This window comes from Camellia sinensis, chromosome 13 (genome assembly GCF_055761805.1).
Source record: "Camellia sinensis isolate YWXY chromosome 13, ASM5576180v1, whole genome shotgun sequence".
NCBI lineage: Eukaryota > Viridiplantae > Streptophyta > Magnoliopsida > Ericales > Theaceae > Camellia > Camellia sinensis.
In genome coordinates, this window is record NC_138973.1 from 18,574,483 (window position 1) to 18,591,890 (window position 17,408).

The 17,408-nt window shown below is 32.1% G+C and overlaps 2 protein-coding genes across 7 annotated transcripts; one reads left to right on the forward strand and one right to left on the reverse strand.

Moving 5' to 3' along the window:
• The first annotated feature begins 4,239 nt into the window (after positions 1-4,239).
• On the forward strand, positions 4,240-10,389 carry LOC114306817 (putative E3 ubiquitin-protein ligase RZFP34). Of its 4 annotated transcripts, none has more exons than XM_028252145.2 (12): positions 4,240-6,688; positions 6,812-7,267; positions 7,358-7,445; positions 8,018-8,077; positions 8,176-8,208; positions 8,583-8,660; positions 8,934-8,977; positions 9,329-9,369; positions 9,483-9,565; positions 9,679-9,770; positions 9,859-9,970; positions 10,050-10,389. In XM_028252145.2, exons 2-12 carry the CDS (start codon positions 7,125-7,127, stop codon positions 10,161-10,163), a joined length of 888 nt encoding a protein of 295 aa, XP_028107946.1. In that variant the 5' UTR covers positions 4,240-6,688; positions 6,812-7,124; the 3' UTR covers positions 10,164-10,389. The 4 variants fall into 4 exon arrangements, with proteins under 4 accessions (XP_028107946.1, XP_082759588.1, XP_028107956.1 ...); XM_082903462.1 differs by having other exon boundaries at positions 8,023-8,077; XM_028252155.2 differs by having other exon boundaries at positions 4,240-4,497; positions 7,004-7,267.
• A 2,948-nt stretch (positions 10,390-13,337) lies between these two features.
• Positions 13,338-16,234, reverse strand: LOC114306804 (FCS-Like Zinc finger 10). Of its 3 annotated transcripts, none has more exons than XM_028252116.2 (3): positions 15,959-16,234; positions 13,959-15,065; positions 13,338-13,857 (listed from the first exon to the last, which is right to left on the reverse strand). In XM_028252116.2, the coding sequence occupies exons 2-3, from the start codon at positions 15,038-15,040 to the stop codon at positions 13,728-13,730; spliced, it is 1,212 nt and encodes a 403-aa protein (XP_028107917.2). In that variant the 5' UTR covers positions 15,041-15,065; positions 15,959-16,234; the 3' UTR covers positions 13,338-13,727. The 3 variants fall into 3 exon arrangements, with proteins under 3 accessions (XP_028107917.2, XP_028107910.2, XP_082759590.1); XM_028252109.2 differs by having other exon boundaries at positions 15,830-16,179; XM_082903464.1 differs by having other exon boundaries at positions 15,739-15,984.
• Between the last annotated feature and the right edge of the window lie 1,174 nt (positions 16,235-17,408).

Below are 17,408 nucleotides of genomic sequence, written 5' to 3' on the forward strand. Positions count from 1 at the left end.
CAAAACGACGTCGTTTTGGGGGCTGCTGGGTTTGGCTGCCGGGTAGGGCGGCCGACAATCCGCGCTCTTGGTGTTGGTGTTGGTGTTGACTCTTTTTTTTTTCTTTTTTAAAAGGATAATTATGTAGTGTGTCAAAAAATTAAGGTGGTGATTGGTTTATGTTTGTAGAATAGTTTTTAAGATAAAAAGTATGAGAATTTGTTTAGTTTGTCTTTTTTTAAAAATAGTTTTAAAAAATTATGTTGAGGAGAAAGTTTTAAACAAAGTGATTGATTTGATGTACATAAGAGAGAGTGATTTTAATGTGATTGCGTGGCAGATCAATCTAACTAGATATATGCTATGCTAATCCATCCACGTCAGCTCCCGTGATTTTAGCTAAATATCTTGAGTTGATCAGAACACGTGTCCGAATAATGTTAACAGAGACGACTTTAGTAGCACGTGTCGTGACCCTACAAGTTGTCTGTCCTCTCAATCAAAAGGAGAAGGAATAAACATTGAGGCTCCGGTTGGTAAGAGTTTTGAATTATAGTTTCACTTATTTGATTTGAGTATATTGTTTGTTTGGAACTTTTAAATCATAATTTTACACCTATTTTTTAAAATTCAATTCAAAATATAATTATTAGTACTTTTCAAAACTCATTACCAAACACATAATTTAAAATTCTTTTCAAAACTCAATTCAAATCAATATTTTAATTTTTAAAATTTTTTAAATATTTAAATATGTTATAATTTTTTTAATTTTTTGAATATTTTTAAATATTTTAATTTCAAAATATTACGATTTTAATTTTTTAAAATTTAAATTATTTTATAAAAATAAATTCAAACTCTATTTTATAAAAATATTTTTAAATATTTTAATTTTGTTGTTATGTATTTGTTTTTGATTTGCGTGTAGAGTTGTGAAATTAGTTTGGAGTTTGGAGTTATGTGTTTGGTTATGAATTTTAAAAATAATTTCTTAATTGAATTTTGTCTTATGTGTTTGGTTACGATTTGAATATAGAGTTGTTTTTAAATTTAAAATATTAACATTTTAAATTATTTAAAATTTTTGAATATTTAAATTATTTAAATTTTTACGATTTAAATTTTTTGAATATTTATTTTAATTTTTTACTTATTAAATTTTTTAGATTATTTAAATTATTTAAATATTTATGATTTAAATTTTTTGAATATCTATTTTGAAAAAAATTATTTCCTTTGTAGTATTTTCAATTACAAAATTAATTAATGTTATTTTCTGTTAATAATAATTTTTTTTAATTGAGTTTTAAAAATAGTTTGATTATGAGTGCTGATTAGAATTTTTAATAGTGTGGAAGTTGTGTGTTTTATTATGTGTTATAACAATTTGAATTAAGTTTTGAAAACTCTTTCCAAAACTCATAACCAAACAATTTTTCTTATTTCACATGTCAAATCAAACTTTCAAAACTCAATTCCACACTCAATTCAAAACTCAGTTCAACACTCTATTCAAAAACCATAACCAAACAAATTTTCTACACTTAAATCATATTTTCATAACTCACAAACTCAAAATACAACTCATACTCTCAAATCATATTTACAAAACTCTGCCAAATGCAACCTGAGAGTTTAATTTTGAAACTCTAAAGAGAGTTATAGTAATGTGGCAAAGAATGAGACTCACATGTGATATGATGTGTGTGTCAATATTTTTATTTTTTTTTTGCCATATCATTAGAGCTTTCTTTAGAGTTCTAAAATTAGAACTCTTTATCATTGTTGAAGTAGAAGTTATTCTTTGATCCTGATATACAACCATATAAGGTGTGTTTGATTTGTGTTTTGAGATAAATTTTTTAAAAAATTTTGGGAAGAAAGTCTAGAAATTTTTTTAGTTTGTTTGGTTGTAAATTTTAAAAATAATTTTGGAGTTTGAGAGTTTGAAATGACTTGATATTTTATTGTAATTCAGTAGATGTGTGTGAGAAAAAAATAATTGAGAAGTATAAAAGAGAGAGAAAAAATAATTGATTGATATATAGGAGAGAGAAAGTAATTTTTAAAATTATTTTTTAAAAATTTTTAACCAAACAAAATTTTGAATTTATTTTTCAAAAATTATGATCTGAGAGTTAAATCAAACAAGATTGTAGTATCTCACGTGTGCTCTGATTGATAAAAATAATAAAATTTATATTAAATAATAAAAATATATAAAATTTGTGATTGATGTAAAACATGTGAGGTGATTTTAAAACTAACCAATCATTTTTCGGAATCAGCATCCTCTCCTTAATTTATCTCCTTGTCTTTTTACTTACCGGATCATTAGGTCTACTTTTGAGTTTAATTTTGATGATTTGAACTGTTTTACATTTCAAAATTTATTGAGTATATGATATCTGTAAAAAAATTAAGTTGATCAGATGTCAGAAAATATGTGTTTGAAAAATTATTTATTAATTTTTTTAAGAAAATAATTTTTAATTCGATAATCTGAATAAATAGTTTCTAATATCTGATTAATTTAATTTTTTATAAATATAATATACTTAACAAATTTTAAAATATAAATAATTTAAATTATTAAAATTAAGTCCAAAAGTGATTCCATTAAGCCAACAAATAGAGAGGCAAACAGAAAGATCAAGGAGAGATCCTGATTCTATTTTTCGTACCAAAGACCTGCAATAGATATGAACGATGTCCACCTCATCACAACGCGCACGTCCCCCTCAGATCTCAACTGTCCATTTCTCCACAAAGTTTAGATGGTCCGTAAGGATAAACTCATCCTCGGTGATCTCGCTCTATTCCACTCTCTGATTCGTTTAAAATAAAATAAAAACAAAAAGAGTTGGCCGTAACTTGAGGGCCGTACGCTCACCGTCAAATTTTTTTTTAATAATTTGAATTATTTATTTTATAAATTTTTTAATAAATATTATATATAAAAAATTTAAATAACTTTAATAATTATAATATTTTTATTTTATCAAGTTTGTTTAAAAAAAATAATCATAAATATTTTAAAATATGGGATAATTTGGAAAGCTGATTAAAAGTTAGCTTTTAATTTTTAACTTATTTTTAGTCATATCACCTCTTATATTTTTACATATAAAAAGATAAAAAATTAAAAAATTAATTTTTAAATACCTTTTCAGACCATCCATATATATCATTCATTTTTAAAACGTAGATATCAAAATTTATTGTAAGGATAGTACTAGCAAATGTTTCTAGGGCACAAAAAAATGACTCGTTCATCACCAAAAATTTATTAAATATAGTAGTTTTTATTAATCTCAAAACAGTTTATAATGTTTTTACACTTTTGGCCTTTTTCGGCAAGAGGTTAAAATTACTAATTGTTTTTACTTTTAACATCTCTTTATTATTTTTTATAATTTTTTTTAAAAAAAATAGAAAAATTAACTTTTAATCTACTTTTCGAATCAACCCATTCTCACATTCCTAATTAGTACAATTGGTGCTATTGCTAGCATTTTTCTTAAAAAATAAAGAAAACAATTTTTTCAATTGAATAATGTTATACAATTTTTTTTAATATATAATAATGTAATTCATTGTGAATTTGATTTTAAAATAAAATATTATTAAAAATAAATTTATTTATTTATAATAATAATAATAATATCACATCATTTATTAAATTTTTTGAGCGGATAAATTTTTCTTGTCAAACTAAGGAGTGGTCCTCATGCAATCAGAGAGTGCAGCATTAAGTTTGGCATCTATTAAATAATACAAAAAGTCAAAAAATCACTATTCTATTTAAGTTACATCATTTTATTTAAATCACATCACCTCTCTAACACATCACATCAAACCCAATCCAAACCCAACTCATATAAGTCAATAAGTCAAAAAATACATTTTTTTAGAACATCCCAAACCAACCAGTGTACGTAGGGTATAATTGCAATCTCTCATTAGTGTTAAGAAAAAATTCGGGCTTTTTGGTTATTTTAACCCTAAGAAAATAATAAAATAAATTTTTTAATTTAATAAAATAAAATATCAAATCTAATTTATAATCATTATATTTTTTTTTCACAAAAATTAATAAGTCAAAAAAATATCTCAAACAAATTTTTTTAATCCAAAACTAAAATAACTAAAAACCTAAAAATCAAAAAATCAACTCACACTCCAAACAAATCCTATTTTGGAGATTTTTTACGCGGTTGGAGGGTATTTAAGTAAAATCAGGATGCGTAATCAGTCAGATTTGAATAGAGAAATCAACGGCCAGCTTTCATTGTCGGTTTGAGAAGTCACCGTCTTCGAAGCCTCTCGAAAGCAGAGGCTTTCGCGTGGGCTATAAAAACCTTCGATTCGAAACCCCTCAGCTCCCACCTTTCTCTCTCTAAAACAATCACAACTCTCTCTCTCTAAAGAAAAATAGACGCGCAGAGAGGATCGACGGTCGAGTCGGAGAATTTCGATCCTGACATTTCTATCAATCGGCGAAGAAAATCGAAAGTTCGTTATTTGTGAATTATATATAAATCTCTCAACTTTACCTTGTTTTCTTCTTTGATTTGTATATTATTTTGTTGAATTTAGGTAATGATCTCGCCAAAACTCTGGATTATTAGTTTTGAGTGATGAAATTAGGGACTGTTGGGCTACCGAGAGAGCTCGGGAAAAAGAGATTATTGTTTTCTTTTCTTATGGTTTTTCATCAACCGAGCTTGGTATCGTGTTGCATTTGATTTGGCTTTCTTAGGGACTGAGAGGAGATAATTGAATGCGTGTAGAAATTTCTGATTTTTGGGTTTTTTCAGGCATTTTATTTTGATTTTCAAGTTTTTTTCACAGGACCAGATGTATTGTTGGGATTTCCTCTCTTTGCTGTGTGTGTTCCTAGATTGGCAATTCGCAATTTTGTCTGCATCTCTATGCATGCGTAGCTCGACTTCATAGAGTTATCACTTATGATGATTTATTTTTTTTTGGTTGCTGCTGTTAATCTCACATTTGTTTGATGTCTACTAGCATGAACTAGCATGAACTAGTACTACTAGGGTTGCTGTCTCTGTTTAAGCACAATTATTTGTCTAGCTTTCTTGTTTTGTGTTTATTAGATTATTGTTAGATTCTAGGGGGATGCGTTCAATCAATACCTGATTTGATATTTTACATGAATTTTGTGTTGTACTGGTTTGGATGCTATTGTTCAAGTTGGGTGCCACTGTTGTTGTGTTGGACTATATTCCATTGGGTTCTACAGGTCTTTGGTTCCTTGTAGTATTAGGAAACAATTGTACTTAAGGGGGGAAAATGAAAAATCTTCTTCCAAACTTTAGTGGATGAAACAATTGTACTTGAAGTTTTACCAGCTTGAATGCTGGACACGGGATGCTATTATTGCTTGGTATTGAGTGCCAATAGTTATTGTTCAAGTTGGGTGCCAATATTATCGTGTTGGAGAAAGAACAAAAAAATATTTGATAGATGTTCCATTGTTTGAAGGGGGAACAATTGAAATATCTTCTTCCAAACTTTAGTTGGGGCAAATCTTTTTTGCATTAAGTGCAATTGTTCATTAGCATTTAATCATGTTGTCATTGAGTCGGGTAAATTCTTTGAAGCTCAACCCTGATAGAACTGTAGTGTCAACATAAACAGGGACTTAATGGAATTCTTATCAGATTGAACGATAGTAACTTGTTTATTTCATTCTTTTAATAACTCTTCTATATTTCTAAAGGATATGAAATGCACGCTGCATCTGGATTCAGTGTGCAGGATGCTTAGGGTCCTTGATTGATCAAGTAGACTTAGGTTTATGCTGTCAGTTCAGTAGTGGTGTCCACTTAGGTGCTGGTGAAGATATATGTTCGTTAAACTTTGGTTCATTAAACTGTGTCAAATTACTCAAGGAGCTAAATTGCAATAATCCGATTCTTTCTTTCACATGGTTTTCCCTTCCACTTCTCAAAGTACAGTCTCTTTCCTTTTGTCTACCAGCTGCTCAGGCCATAGATCATTTTAACCTTGTTAAGCCTCCGTTTGGGAAGCAAGATTTGGGCTAAAATAGTCATATAAGACAAAATAGTCTATTTTAGCTCAATAAGACAAAACATCACATCCAACCCATAATCATTACATTATTTCTCTAAAAAAAAGGCTAAAAAAGCCAAAAGCTCTTCCTAAACTAGGTTTTTTAGCCCTAGGCTAAAATAGTCAAAAAAAAAACTAAAAAGCCAAAAAGCCAACTCATTTTCCAAACGGAAGCTAAGTATGGACCATGTGCTTGTGGATTACCAGTCTTTGAATAGGCACTGGAATTCTAGAATTCACAATGGCATATTTTCTCAAAGCTCCCCATTCCCTTTATGTTCCGATCTCCTTGAAAATAGTGAAATCACTTGAAACAGCAATTGAAATCCATGCTACTAAAGACAAACTCCACTAATCTTGCCAAAGAATTCATCTTGTAAAAGTGGGGAATCTAGATCTCGTCGGATGTCTTTACTTTCAGCCAAGCAGGCTATGTTGTGGCTTCTACAAAGCAACCCAAACAGTTAGATAACAAGAGACGATTAACGTTGAAATGAGCTAGAATCTTCTGATTGAAGAGAAGCCCATGGAGGCTGGATGATAATAGAAGTTGTTTTGGGTAAGTTTCACCTATTGAAGAAGACATGGTGCAGAATCGCAGATCGAGGTAGGCTTGTCCTTTATGGACAATCAACTTAACTCATCTCTGCAATATCTCGCACTTTTTCCCCTGAATTTGTTATCACTTTTAGAACACATTTGATGTTGTGATCTATTGCTTTTACCATAGGTTGGGGCGTCCATTGGTGTTGTCCATTGGTGTTGTCCAATTTAGATGCGTTTGATCATCTTCTTGAAGAATCGATCATCCAATGGTTACTATGCCCAGCTGAAGACTTTGAAGTGTTTTTCTGCTTGGATGGGCGACTAGATATGCCTTTATAGGTTTTAGAATTTTTGCCTAACTTGTTCCCAAATGCAGGTGCTTTAGGCTCATAACCAGCTGCTAGGTAGTCTTTAATATTCATTCAAAAGATTAACCAGCGGGCGTAGCAGTCGATAGTTCTGAAGCTCTAAAATTTGTGCCCAAAAACCTCCAACACATGACCAGTGAAGAGCAAAACATGGAAGCGGCTGATTTTTGTTCTCAGCATTCTTATGGAGAGTGTGTGCCAACTGAACCAACATGCGATGCAAAAACCAGCAGCAGCACAGAACTGCTGGATAAAGGATGCATGCAGTATGGGTATGGTTCTTATCCGTTTTCTTCTTGTCTTTAATACAGGTTCCTTATAATTTTTTTGAGAAAAATAATATTTTGTGCTTACTTTGACAGGTGTTCTCATTACCGACGAAGATGCCGCATTAGAGCTCCATGTTGCAATGAGATTTTTGATTGTCGTCATTGTCATAACGAGGCAAAGGTTTGTTCATACTAATTTCATACATAAGTTTGTTTTGTTTGTTTATATGTTTCTCTCTTGTAGAAACAATTGACAAGGACAGCCACATAGTAGTCACTGTACACATATAAGGAACTGGAGTTTATGACAAATGGTAATTGTGCTTATATAATCTATGGAAGACACATTCATTATAAGCTATAAATTTATGAACAATAAGATAGAAGTACGAAAAACTGAATAAAATGTCAATTAGTTACGCAACTTTGGTTCTAATATTTGATCAATTATCCTAGCTCGATATGATGCTTATATACCTATGGATATACTTAGGATCAGTTAGCTTGGCCATGTCTGATTGCCAAATAGACGAATTCAGTCATCAGCCATCTTGACTTGGAATTATAATCATTTTCTTGTATCTTTTCTTGCATATGTTAGCATTTGGGTTCTTCATTACCAATAATGTACCTAATTGGGTTCAGAACATTGTGGTGTGCTATAATGTATAGTTTTGTCTCTTTGTTGCTTTTTAATATAATCCTTCAGAACATTTCTGGAATCTGTTGACATATGTATATATTGGTTTGCAGAACAGTATCAATATTGATCAAAAGCATAGACATGACATTCCACGGCATCGAGTCCAACAGGTAGACCCTTGTACAGCTGCTTTTTCTCCTCTTTCCGGATCCATGCATTTCTTTGTCTGTCTCCAAATAATTACTGATATTTAACTTTTCTTTTTCAGGTCATATGTTCTCTATGTGACACTGAACAAGAGGTGAGTCATTACTCATTGGGTTTATTTGCATTTTGTCCTCATCACAAGCATAAAATTGGGCCCTGATTTCTAAACCAGGAACATCATATAGACCTGTTAGTTAACTGGTTTTGTAAAGGATGCCTTTGATCCCCAAAAAAAAAAACTGGGTTTTCTTTTGGATTGAGACTTGAATTTTTTATTTTTTATTTTTAAAATTAAAAAAAAAAAAAAAAAAAACTGAATAGATTGAGACTTGTTAAAAATAGTTTTTTCATTATTATTTTTAAAATTAATTGTCTAATTATTGATGTCTGTTTGCATTTTATTGATTAAAAATTGCAAATCTCTGACCTTGTTCTGTTTTTTTTTTTTTTTGGTGCTGCTATAACCAGGTTCAGCAATTTTGTATCAACTGTGGTGTGTGTATGGGAAGATACTTCTGTGAAACTTGCAAGCTGTTTGATGATGATGTGAGTGGATTTTTCTTCTCTTATGGATGTCCTTATTTGCTTTATGTGAGAGGGAACTTGTATAGGAAAGCCTGATAACTATGACGCCACTATTGATATCTTGAATAGAGTTGAACAGTGAAAAAATGGAGGCTAAAATGGAATGTCATTGGGATAAACTCTTCAACACACACACACATACAGGGACTACCTCATTGCTGAAGCACATGATGCTTTTTACTTTTGAGTGGACGATGTGTGCTGATCTAACCATTTTATTTTGTCATTTTGCAGACGTCAAAGAAACAATATCATTGCAATGGCTGTGGTATATGCAGGTATGAATCATTCCTTGTCTCAGTTTAACATATGTTTTTAGCATCTGTGTTTGATATCTTGTTTAAAGTAACGAGAATAGTTACAAACTCATGGATGTGAAACGAGGGTGAAGTTAAGTGCTTGGTGTCTATGCACAAAATTTCAAGTTAGTGGGTCTTTTTTAGAAGGAAAGCAATCGACATTGTGCAAATGATCAAATTTAACAAGGGTGTCTCCTTAAGATTAGGATTAATGTTGGAGGTCAATTTCCCATTAGTGCAAGAATGTAAATAGTTAAAAGATTGTCCTTAACACTCAAGAGTAAGTGCCTAAAGTGACATACATATTTAATTCTCTTGCTTTTGTTGCAGAATTGGCGGGCGGGAGAATTTCTTCCATTGCAATAAATGCCGTATGTCTCTGTTCTTTCCTGTATTGGTTATATGTCATATAGGTGTTTTGATTACATTTATGTTAGTATATTTTAATTGTTTGTGCTAATTATATTGTGGACATACCTTTTAGGATGCTGCTACTCGGTTCTTTTGAAGAATAGCCATCCCTGTGTTGAAGGAGCAATGCATAATGACTGCCCTGTTTGCTTTGAGGTATTTGACATTATCCATATTTGCTTTGGTTCTTCCTATACTCCAATGATTTCAGTGTTTTATGTTTTAGTACATGTCCACAAGCACATGCTAATCAAAAGCGGTTTCTGCAGTATCTATTTGAGTCGAGAAATGATGTAACCGTCATGCCCTGTGGGCATACTATTCACGAGAGCTGCTTAAAGGATATGCATGAACATTATCGGTGAGGGTCTAGAGAATTAATTCTCGGGTAAATGGTTTTGAGGAATATTTTTTTTTTGTATATATTAATTTACTTGGTTATGGAATAGGTATGCATGTCCTATCTGCTCCAAGTCAGTCTGTGATATGTCGAAGGTATGGGAGAAATTTGACATGGAGATTGCGGCTACACCCATGCCCAAACCTTACCAAAACAAGATGGTCAATCTCTCTCTCTCTCTCAAAATTCATTGGATATTTTGCAGGAGGAGATTTACTAATGTGAATTTGGTGTTTACAGGTCCGGATCCTCTGTAATGACTGTGGAACCAAATCAGAAGTGCAGTTCCACATAGTAGCTCAGAAATGCCCCAACTGCAAGTCTTATAACACACGCCAAATAAGAGAAATTTGAATTGGAATGGTTAACACAAACACAATTGATCGCTCGGCGATGCTGTTCACTTTGGGGTTCACCTCATTCATGAAAGACTGAGTGACTCGTCCTAGTACCACCGCTTGTTTAGTAGATATTCTTGCATCCATCTATTTCCATTTTGTATTTTTCATATTTTTTTCCAAGCATATTAGACTCTTTTTACCTAATCAATTTTAGTGGAATATATTTCTTTTCTCCATCAGTTCCAGATCTCCCTCTCTTTATCATTTGCATGTTAGTTCTGTGGAAAACTTGTTAGGAGAAATTTTTATTTTCTCCGTGCAATTTAGATATTATTTGCTGGTAATTTACCTCCTCAATTTTCTTCAATAAACTAACTGCGTTTGGATCTCCACGTGTGCTATGCATGTGTTAGCTCGCAGAGCCTCAAAAAAAAAAAAAAAAGAGAAAAAAAAAGAAAAGAAAATGGAAGAAAAATTACTGTCTCTTTTATGTTTTAGCTAGTTTTTTAAATTTTAATCCTTTAAATTTATTTTTTTTGTTTTAAATTTTTCTCATTTTACTCTTAAATTTAATTTCTATTTAAAATTAAATAAAAAATTCACAATAATTGTTACAAAATATATAAAATATATTATTATATTAAAATTTAAATTTTTATTAAAAATATAAATAATATATAATAAAATATTTTATGTCACGTAATTAATAATGTATTATTTTTTGTTTAATTTTTAATAAAAATTAATTTTAAAAGTTAAATGAATTTTTTTTTTTAACATGAATGATCAAAGTTAGAAAAAAATATACTTGAAAGGCCAAACTGAAAAAAGCGACTAAATGTTATTCAAAAAGAGTGTAATTTATTCAAAAAAAATATTCCAACAAATTGCTGCCCACCACTTCTATATTCATTTAGTTCCCCCCCCCCCCCCCCCCCGCCAAAAAAAAAAAAAAAAAAAAAAAAACAAAATAAAGAAAACAAGGTTATGTTAAATTATAAAAATTTTAAAACAGAGAATAATAAATTTCACGTCTAAATGTTATTTACAAGTTTGATTTTGTTAGGAATTCAAATCATGTCCAAATTCCTGTTTAGCGTGGAGTTTTATTCCAATAAAAAATAAAAACTCATAAACTAAAAATTAAAAATACTCTTCGAGTTTTTAAATAATTTAGGTTGTTTTTATCTTATAAATTATAGGCAGGATTTGAACTAAACATTTTGACAAAGATTTTTAAAATAAAACCAAAAATTAAAAACACTCTTCTAGTTTTTAAATAATTAACTTAAGTTACTTTTATCTTAGGAAAAATTAGTCTAAAGTCCCTCTTTCATTTTTAGTAATGGAAGAGATCCACAATATTATTTTTTGATGTCTAAGGTCTCTCCCATCTATCACAGAGAAATTTAGTATATATCTCACGCTCTGTGTGTGTCTCTCTCGCTGCTCTCTTCCACTCCTCCAAATCCCCAAACTCAACCTTCTTCGATATCACTCTCTCTTCCAATTCAGCCCCGTTCATTGTTGTTTCTCTTCTTAAGCTTATTTGCCTTTGTTATTCCAATCCCGCCACTATCTCTCTCTATCTCCCCTCTCTCTCTCTCTCTCTTCCCGATCTCATCACTTCACCTCTGTTGCAGTTGCCGTCTCCTCTACTGTTGCTGCCATCAGCACCGCTGCCAACACCTCTCCCTTCAGATCAACCCCGTCATCACCAAATCGGACCTCCACCGAACACACAGTTCTGCCGATGGTTCACTCATGCTCGAGTTCGCCTCCGCCACCCTCGATCGCCAAAATAGTTAGGCATATATATATATATGTGTATCTGGTTTGAGTGAAAGTGAATTACATTTGCTTAATGTTGTTTTTGCCTCTCTCCTCTCCCTCTCTATCATGTATTTTTAGTTTAATTTACACATACGACATGAATTATATTGGATGAATTTATCATAAAGCAGTTTTTGTTGCTTGTTTGAACTTTGAAAAATGATAGAAGAACAATCTTTAAGATTTTTTGTTCTTTGTTTTGTATTACATGATATAAATCTCTAGTGTTCTGATAAATCCGAAAATGCTGTTCATCTATATTTGTCTCATGGTGGACTCTCAGTCCGGTTGTTTAAAATTTTCTTGGGATTTTCTCTAAATTTCAGTGAATTTCTCTGGGTCGAAGAGCAATTTTCTCTGAATTTGAGTAAATTTCTCTGGATTGACTAAATTTCTCTGGTTTGTATCTGTGATTATTGTGTAAATAGAAGGGGAAATTTCTCTGGAGAGAGGGAAGGCCAGAGAAATTTTTCTCTGGAGAGTAGGAAGGTCAGGGAAAGGTTAGAGAAATTTTCAAAATTAAAATTTCTCTAAAAAATCCAGAGAAATTCTTAAGAATTTCTCTGTTGAGATTTTCTCTATGACAAAATAGGTAGAGTTGAATCTGTTGTTCTATTGATTTGATAAGTTGCCCTAGAGATTCTCTCAGTCTAGAGAAATTACCTTCCAATTCAGAGAAATTCACAAAAAGTCAGTAAAAATTTCCTTCTAGTATAGAGAAATTCACAAAAACTTAAAGAAATTTGAAATTTTCTCTATAATGTGTCCAGAGAAATTCTCTGGATCGAATTTTCTCTAGATTGATATTGAGAGACCTTAGATATTATGAAAATATTGAGTGTCCTTTATGCTATAAAATCATAATACCAGGGACCTTAAAAAAAAAAAAAAACCCTTTAATAAACTGTATCAAATCCAATTATGATTACATGGTCAACTCAAAATATCCAACAAGTTTATGAGCAATGCTTTGGTGGACTAGTGTTCAAAATGTATATTGACAAAAAAGTTTTTAGCATGCTTTTGATGAGTTTGATAAATAAATAAATAAAGCATGGAAAAAAAAATTAAATTTCTTTCTGTGAAATTTTCAAACCCAACATCTGCATAAAATCACTTTAAGGTAGAAAGATCAGACAAAAGAAAATTAAGGAATTATCATCATCTTCTTCACCATAGTGGGAATCTAGATTTTGATAAAAGGACTCCTAAACAGCCCCTGCAATAACTATTATCCAATTCTCAGAAAGAGAAGCAATTCCATCAGTTTCAATTTTGATTCCCGAGGCGAAAAAAAAGTAATAACATAACAACAAACACTGCTTAACAATTCATTTCCAAGACCATCGTCAAGAAATTAAACAGGCAAATGATTCTTGTATATAAAGGAGATTTATATTTCATCAGTCAAAAAACTCCATCTTAGAAAGAAATCAGGGGAGCCATAGAGATTTGGCTTCAACCTTTTTCGATATTAAGAAGTTTTATATATCCATGTCAGGACTATGAAAAACAAAACAAAACTAGCCAGTCACAACCCAATACCCGCTAAGACCATGAACGATGAAACACAATCAGCGAAAGGAACAATGTACACAATGATCATCCATGGCTGACTGATAACAGATGCACATAAAACAGCTCTTGGTAAAACAGATGATCAAGTGGTTTTTACCTTTCGGGAGATGATCTCATCAATCATGGGCTTAGCGGCTAGGGGATAAAGCAACCACGGCTTATCCTTTTATGTCGCAATGAACAGTTTGGTTTCGGGAAATTCCTCGCTCGTGCTTGACTTGGAAGAGTTTTCCATTGCCTCCTCAATCAAAATCTCCTCTGAACGGCAATTCCAACTGCAAAACGCTTTCTCACCTCTGCAAGAAATCGAAAACAATAAAAAACCCGGACTACCAACACCAAATCCTATCACAACAGCATATAAAACACAGAATTTTTTGAGTGGTTTGTCGCGAACCTGTACATGTAAATATCTTCTCCCTCCAGCTTCTTCTTGCAAGAGTAGCAGAAGCTCAAAAAGTCACTGGAGGGGTACGGATCGGGGATTCCCGAGCATTGAATTGACATTGGCGGAGGCAATTGAATCTTCTGTTCTTTGTTCTTAGATAAATTGGTTAAATCATTGTCGTGACATTCCAAAATGCAATCACCAAAAATATGAGTTGTTTTGGGGTTGGGACCATATGTTTTTACACAAGTATAATCCTCAGACAGCTCGATTTCACTTGCCGAGAGGGACCCAATAAAATCATGGGAAGAGGATATGGAAATAGGGGTTGGATTCAACTTTGTAGCCGATGAATCGCCTAAATTTTTAAGTGAACTCACTGGGTTTGTTCCATTTCCAGAACCAAAATTCCCAGTACTTGAATCGCTACTCCTGTTCATTAAACTGGCTAGATGTGACCCCCCAGACCTTCCAGAATCCAGTGAACAAGACAAAAATTTTCCAAATGGTTCGGGTTCAAATGCTGTTTCTCCAATACCAAACAGAACATTGGAGTTACCCATTTGAAGATTGGATGGTTTAATCATCTGGGTATGAGGAAAAACTCCATAGTTCTTTGGCAGTGACTTGGAAGCCTCAAAAGAATCAATCCGGGTATGAAAATTTGGGGTTTTAATCCTCATCTGGGGTCCAAAAAGAATGTTCTTGCTATTCGATGATCGGAGAATTTTTTCCGTTTGTTTTGGGTCGTCATCAAGCGAATCTATAATGCTTAGGCCTACTTTCCTGCAATCCCAGCTCTTGTGATGTCCCTCATGGGACAATCTTGGGGACCTAGAGGGGTTTGCTAGAGTTGATAAAACCCTAAAATCCAATGGAGAAGTAGGGCTTCTAACTGAATCGGATTCTGAAGCCTTAGGGCTAAACCCAACAAACAAACCAGGGACATTGAAAAAAGAATTGTTTTTGAGTTTTTGTTTTTGCCCCAAAACATCAGATTGAAAACAAGACTCAGGTATAGCAGCAGCATCACACATTAGGTGTCCCATGTGTTGATCTTTCTGATGTGATCTGGTCCTCTTCCTCAGCATTCTCAAAGCACTAAAAGCCCTTTATCTGAAACAAAATTAACAGTGTTTTAAAAAAACAAAAACAAAAACAAAAACAAAAATCAATGTTCCAAGTTGAATAATGTATGAATGTGTTAATCAATGGACATGTGAAGACAAAGAACTGTACAAGAACATCAGACCCATGAGATGAATTGGACAAAGGAATAGTAACATCTAGATCATAAAAAAGATAATTTATAAAACAACACATTTAAATCCAGAAATAAATTGCTTTCAATTGAACAATGATCAGCCCAGATGAGAAATGTTTCTGATGATTCAAATAAATAAAAATAAAGATCCTGTGGAGCTTGCATGAATTCAAGATAATATCAGAACTATTCACAGTAGTTGTAAATCCGAAAAACCCCAACCACCAACAAGAAACAGAATTAATTAATTTCATAATCAAGTGCATAAAAGTAAAGTGATGAACAGACTCCACACACAAAAGTTGCAAATGCAGACAAAAATTTCTGAAGATCATCTTGAATCTTGATCATATATATAGTTGCATTTGGACTTTATTTTTTTTATAAAACCCCAAATCCCAAATGAGAAAACCCCTTGATCTTGATCATCTCTCTCTATACATATATAAATACATATTCAGACATAGATATTATCAACCTTCACTGATATTTAACATCAGATGATCAAGATTTCAGAGAAGATACCCAGATAGGGAAAACTCAATGGATGCACATAAAAAGATGAACAAGAAAAGGAAGAGTGAGAAAACTAAGCTTGATATATATCAAATCTTACTCTCAGTTCCAAGAAAACCCAAGAAAAGAACTTGATGAGGAATGCATATCATAGGGTTCAGTGGGAATAAGGAATGAAATCTTGGAGAGAGAGAGAGAGAGAGAGAGAGAGAGCGATGGGAATGCCCACCTGGTTTTCTCCTCTGAAAACTTCACAGAGCTGATAGAGAGAAGAATACCCAAATGCAGTAAAAAATATAGATGTCTAGACAAGACAAGACCCTCCTCTCTCTCTCTCTCTCTCTCTGCGGTGTGAATGTGTGTGTAAAACTCGTTCAGTAATCGTTTCACCTCTCCTGCTTACATGCATCAAAATCAGAGAAGCAGTGAGTGAGGGAGCTTCTCTTTTACTGCTCTTTCTCTCTCTCTCACACGTATTGTATACCGTATACAGTATACCCTTTCTGGAAAATTATTAGATACATGTCCATATTCATTTACTAATAATCATTTATTATCTTCTTTCATATTATACAATCATCTAATATACAAGAAAAATATTATAAATCCTAAATTTTATACCAAATAAATGACGAAAGGTATGAGTGTGAGATCCATATTTAGTAAAAAATTTAGCATCCCTAACATTATCCAATATAAAATCATAATATTTCATTTTTTAAACCAATCATAATATAAGTAATGTTAAAAATTTCAAATATTTTATCAAATATCTCACGTGAGTGTGAGACTTATATAAAACTCACATGATGTGAGTCTGACACTCATATAAAATATTTGATAAAACATTTAGAATTCTTAATATTTTTCATCATAAAATCTCTTGTGATTATATTTTCAAAATACCCAATAATTATCCTTTTTTTTTGGCCTTTTAAAAGACAATATATTTATATATATATATATATATGTGTGTGTGTGTGTATGTGTGTGTGTGGCGCCCCAAAATTTTTTTTTTGAAACGTCATAAGATTTTAAATAAAAATAACTTGCTAGATAAAATTTTAACTACTAGTTAAGAACTTTTAAGTTCTTACAAAGCCAAAGTCCAACGACAAAATAAAACTACGAGTTCACACACAACGTCACAACATAATTTAATCCTAATACAAGGGATAATAGGATTTTATTCTGACAAAATCTTGACTCTAAGTCAGCCAAGGTTCGATATTGGCAGCAGCTCCAATTTCAGTCTCAGTCCCTTTTTCAACATAATCTGGCATGAAACGCCAGGACAACAAAATATATGTCATGAGTTTTGCAACACAGTAAGAAAACGTAACCAACCTACCATTCTTTTTAAGAGACAAATAATAATATTCTAAACATGAGATAACAATATAATTATACACATAAATTACAACCATTACAATAGTTTCAGTAATTTTAATAAATTAGGTGACACTCGAAATCTCACCAAAGAGATTTAACTTACCAACCACTAACCATGGCAACGGTTAATTTGCAACCCTCCCTTGGTCAAATATTTAAGTGTTACCAACCGTAACTATCAGGGATGCCCACGTCCGGAGTTATATACCCAAGTAGTGGCATTCGTGGTCTGCCCCAAGGAAACGGTCTGCCAGGGGTAAGCAACCTCCCTGTGTGCCACCTGCACA

What these genes read in the sequence shown, in the direction of transcription:
- LOC114306817 (XM_028252145.2), top strand. Translation starts at nt 7,125, where the DNA reads ATGACCAGTGAAGAGCAAAACATGGAAGCGGCTGATTTTTGTTCTCAG. An exon ending in AAAGGATGCATGCAGTATGG is followed by an intron (nt 7,268 to 7,357) that starts GTATGGTTCTTA and finishes TTACTTTGACAG; the next exon opens with GTGTTCTCATTACCGACGAA. An exon ending in GCAAGCTGTTTGATGATGAT is followed by an intron (nt 8,661 to 8,933) that starts GTGAGTGGATTT and finishes GTCATTTTGCAG; the next exon opens with ACGTCAAAGAAACAATATCA.
- LOC114306804 (XM_028252116.2), bottom strand. Translation starts at nt 15,040, where the DNA reads ATGCTGAGGAAGAGGACCAGATCACATCAGAAAGATCAACACATGGGA. An exon ending in GAAGATATTTACATGTACAG is followed by an intron (nt 13,858 to 13,958) that starts GTTCGCGACAAA and finishes GATTTCTTGCAG; the next exon opens with AGGTGAGAAAGCGTTTTGCA.